This window comes from Nestor notabilis, unplaced genomic scaffold, assembly GCF_000696875.1.
Source record: "Nestor notabilis isolate BGI_N333 unplaced genomic scaffold, ASM69687v1 scaffold2602, whole genome shotgun sequence".
In the NCBI taxonomy this organism is placed as follows: Eukaryota; Metazoa; Chordata; class Aves; order Psittaciformes; family Psittacidae; genus Nestor; species Nestor notabilis.
In genome coordinates, this window is record NW_009918587.1 from 56092 (window position 1) to 56592 (window position 501).

Genomic DNA, 501 nt, shown 5'->3' on the forward strand with positions numbered 1-501 from the left:
CTCCGACCTCCTTCTCCCCCTCACACACAGACCCTGCTTCGGTTCATCTTCCCGCGCAGGCTCCTACCCAGCCCTCACCTCATCCACCGCCCGGCGGGGCAGGTGCAGCATCCCCAAGAGTAGCTTGAGCTTGACTGCCGAGGAGAGCCCATGGAAACAGAGGCGGATGTTGTCGATCACCGAAGCCGTGAGCAGCGAGGCAATGCCCGGCGGCGCCCACAGCTCGTCTGTGGAGCCCAGTTTGTTGTGCAGCCACAGGCCAGTGTCGCTCTCCCGCATCGACGCCATCTTGGGAGCGGGGCGAAAAAAGAGGGGATTCTTCACGGGCATTTTATGAAGACACCTAAAGGGAGGAAGGGAGGGGGTAAGGACCCCTGCGGGTCGCCGTCTTGTTCGTAAGCCAAAATGGCGGCGCCCAATGAGAAAGTGGAGATTGTGCCGTAACCTAAAATGGCGGCGCCCTAGTGGGGAAAAAGAGCGAGTCTCGCCTCATTTGTCTTT

At 60.1% G+C, this 501-nt stretch overlaps 1 protein-coding gene across 1 annotated transcript in view; it reads right to left on the minus strand.

The window, feature by feature from the left end:
* Positions 1-475, minus strand: part of NELFA (negative elongation factor complex member A) — a 22389-nt gene extending 21914 nt beyond the window's left edge. Inside the window, exon 1 of the mRNA XM_010009771.1 lies at positions 79-475. Within this exon, the coding sequence (XP_010008073.1) occupies positions 79-330 (252 nt within the window). The 5' untranslated portion in view covers positions 331-475. The remainder of the gene's footprint in view (positions 1-78) is intronic.
* Positions 476-501: the final 26 nt, after the last annotated feature.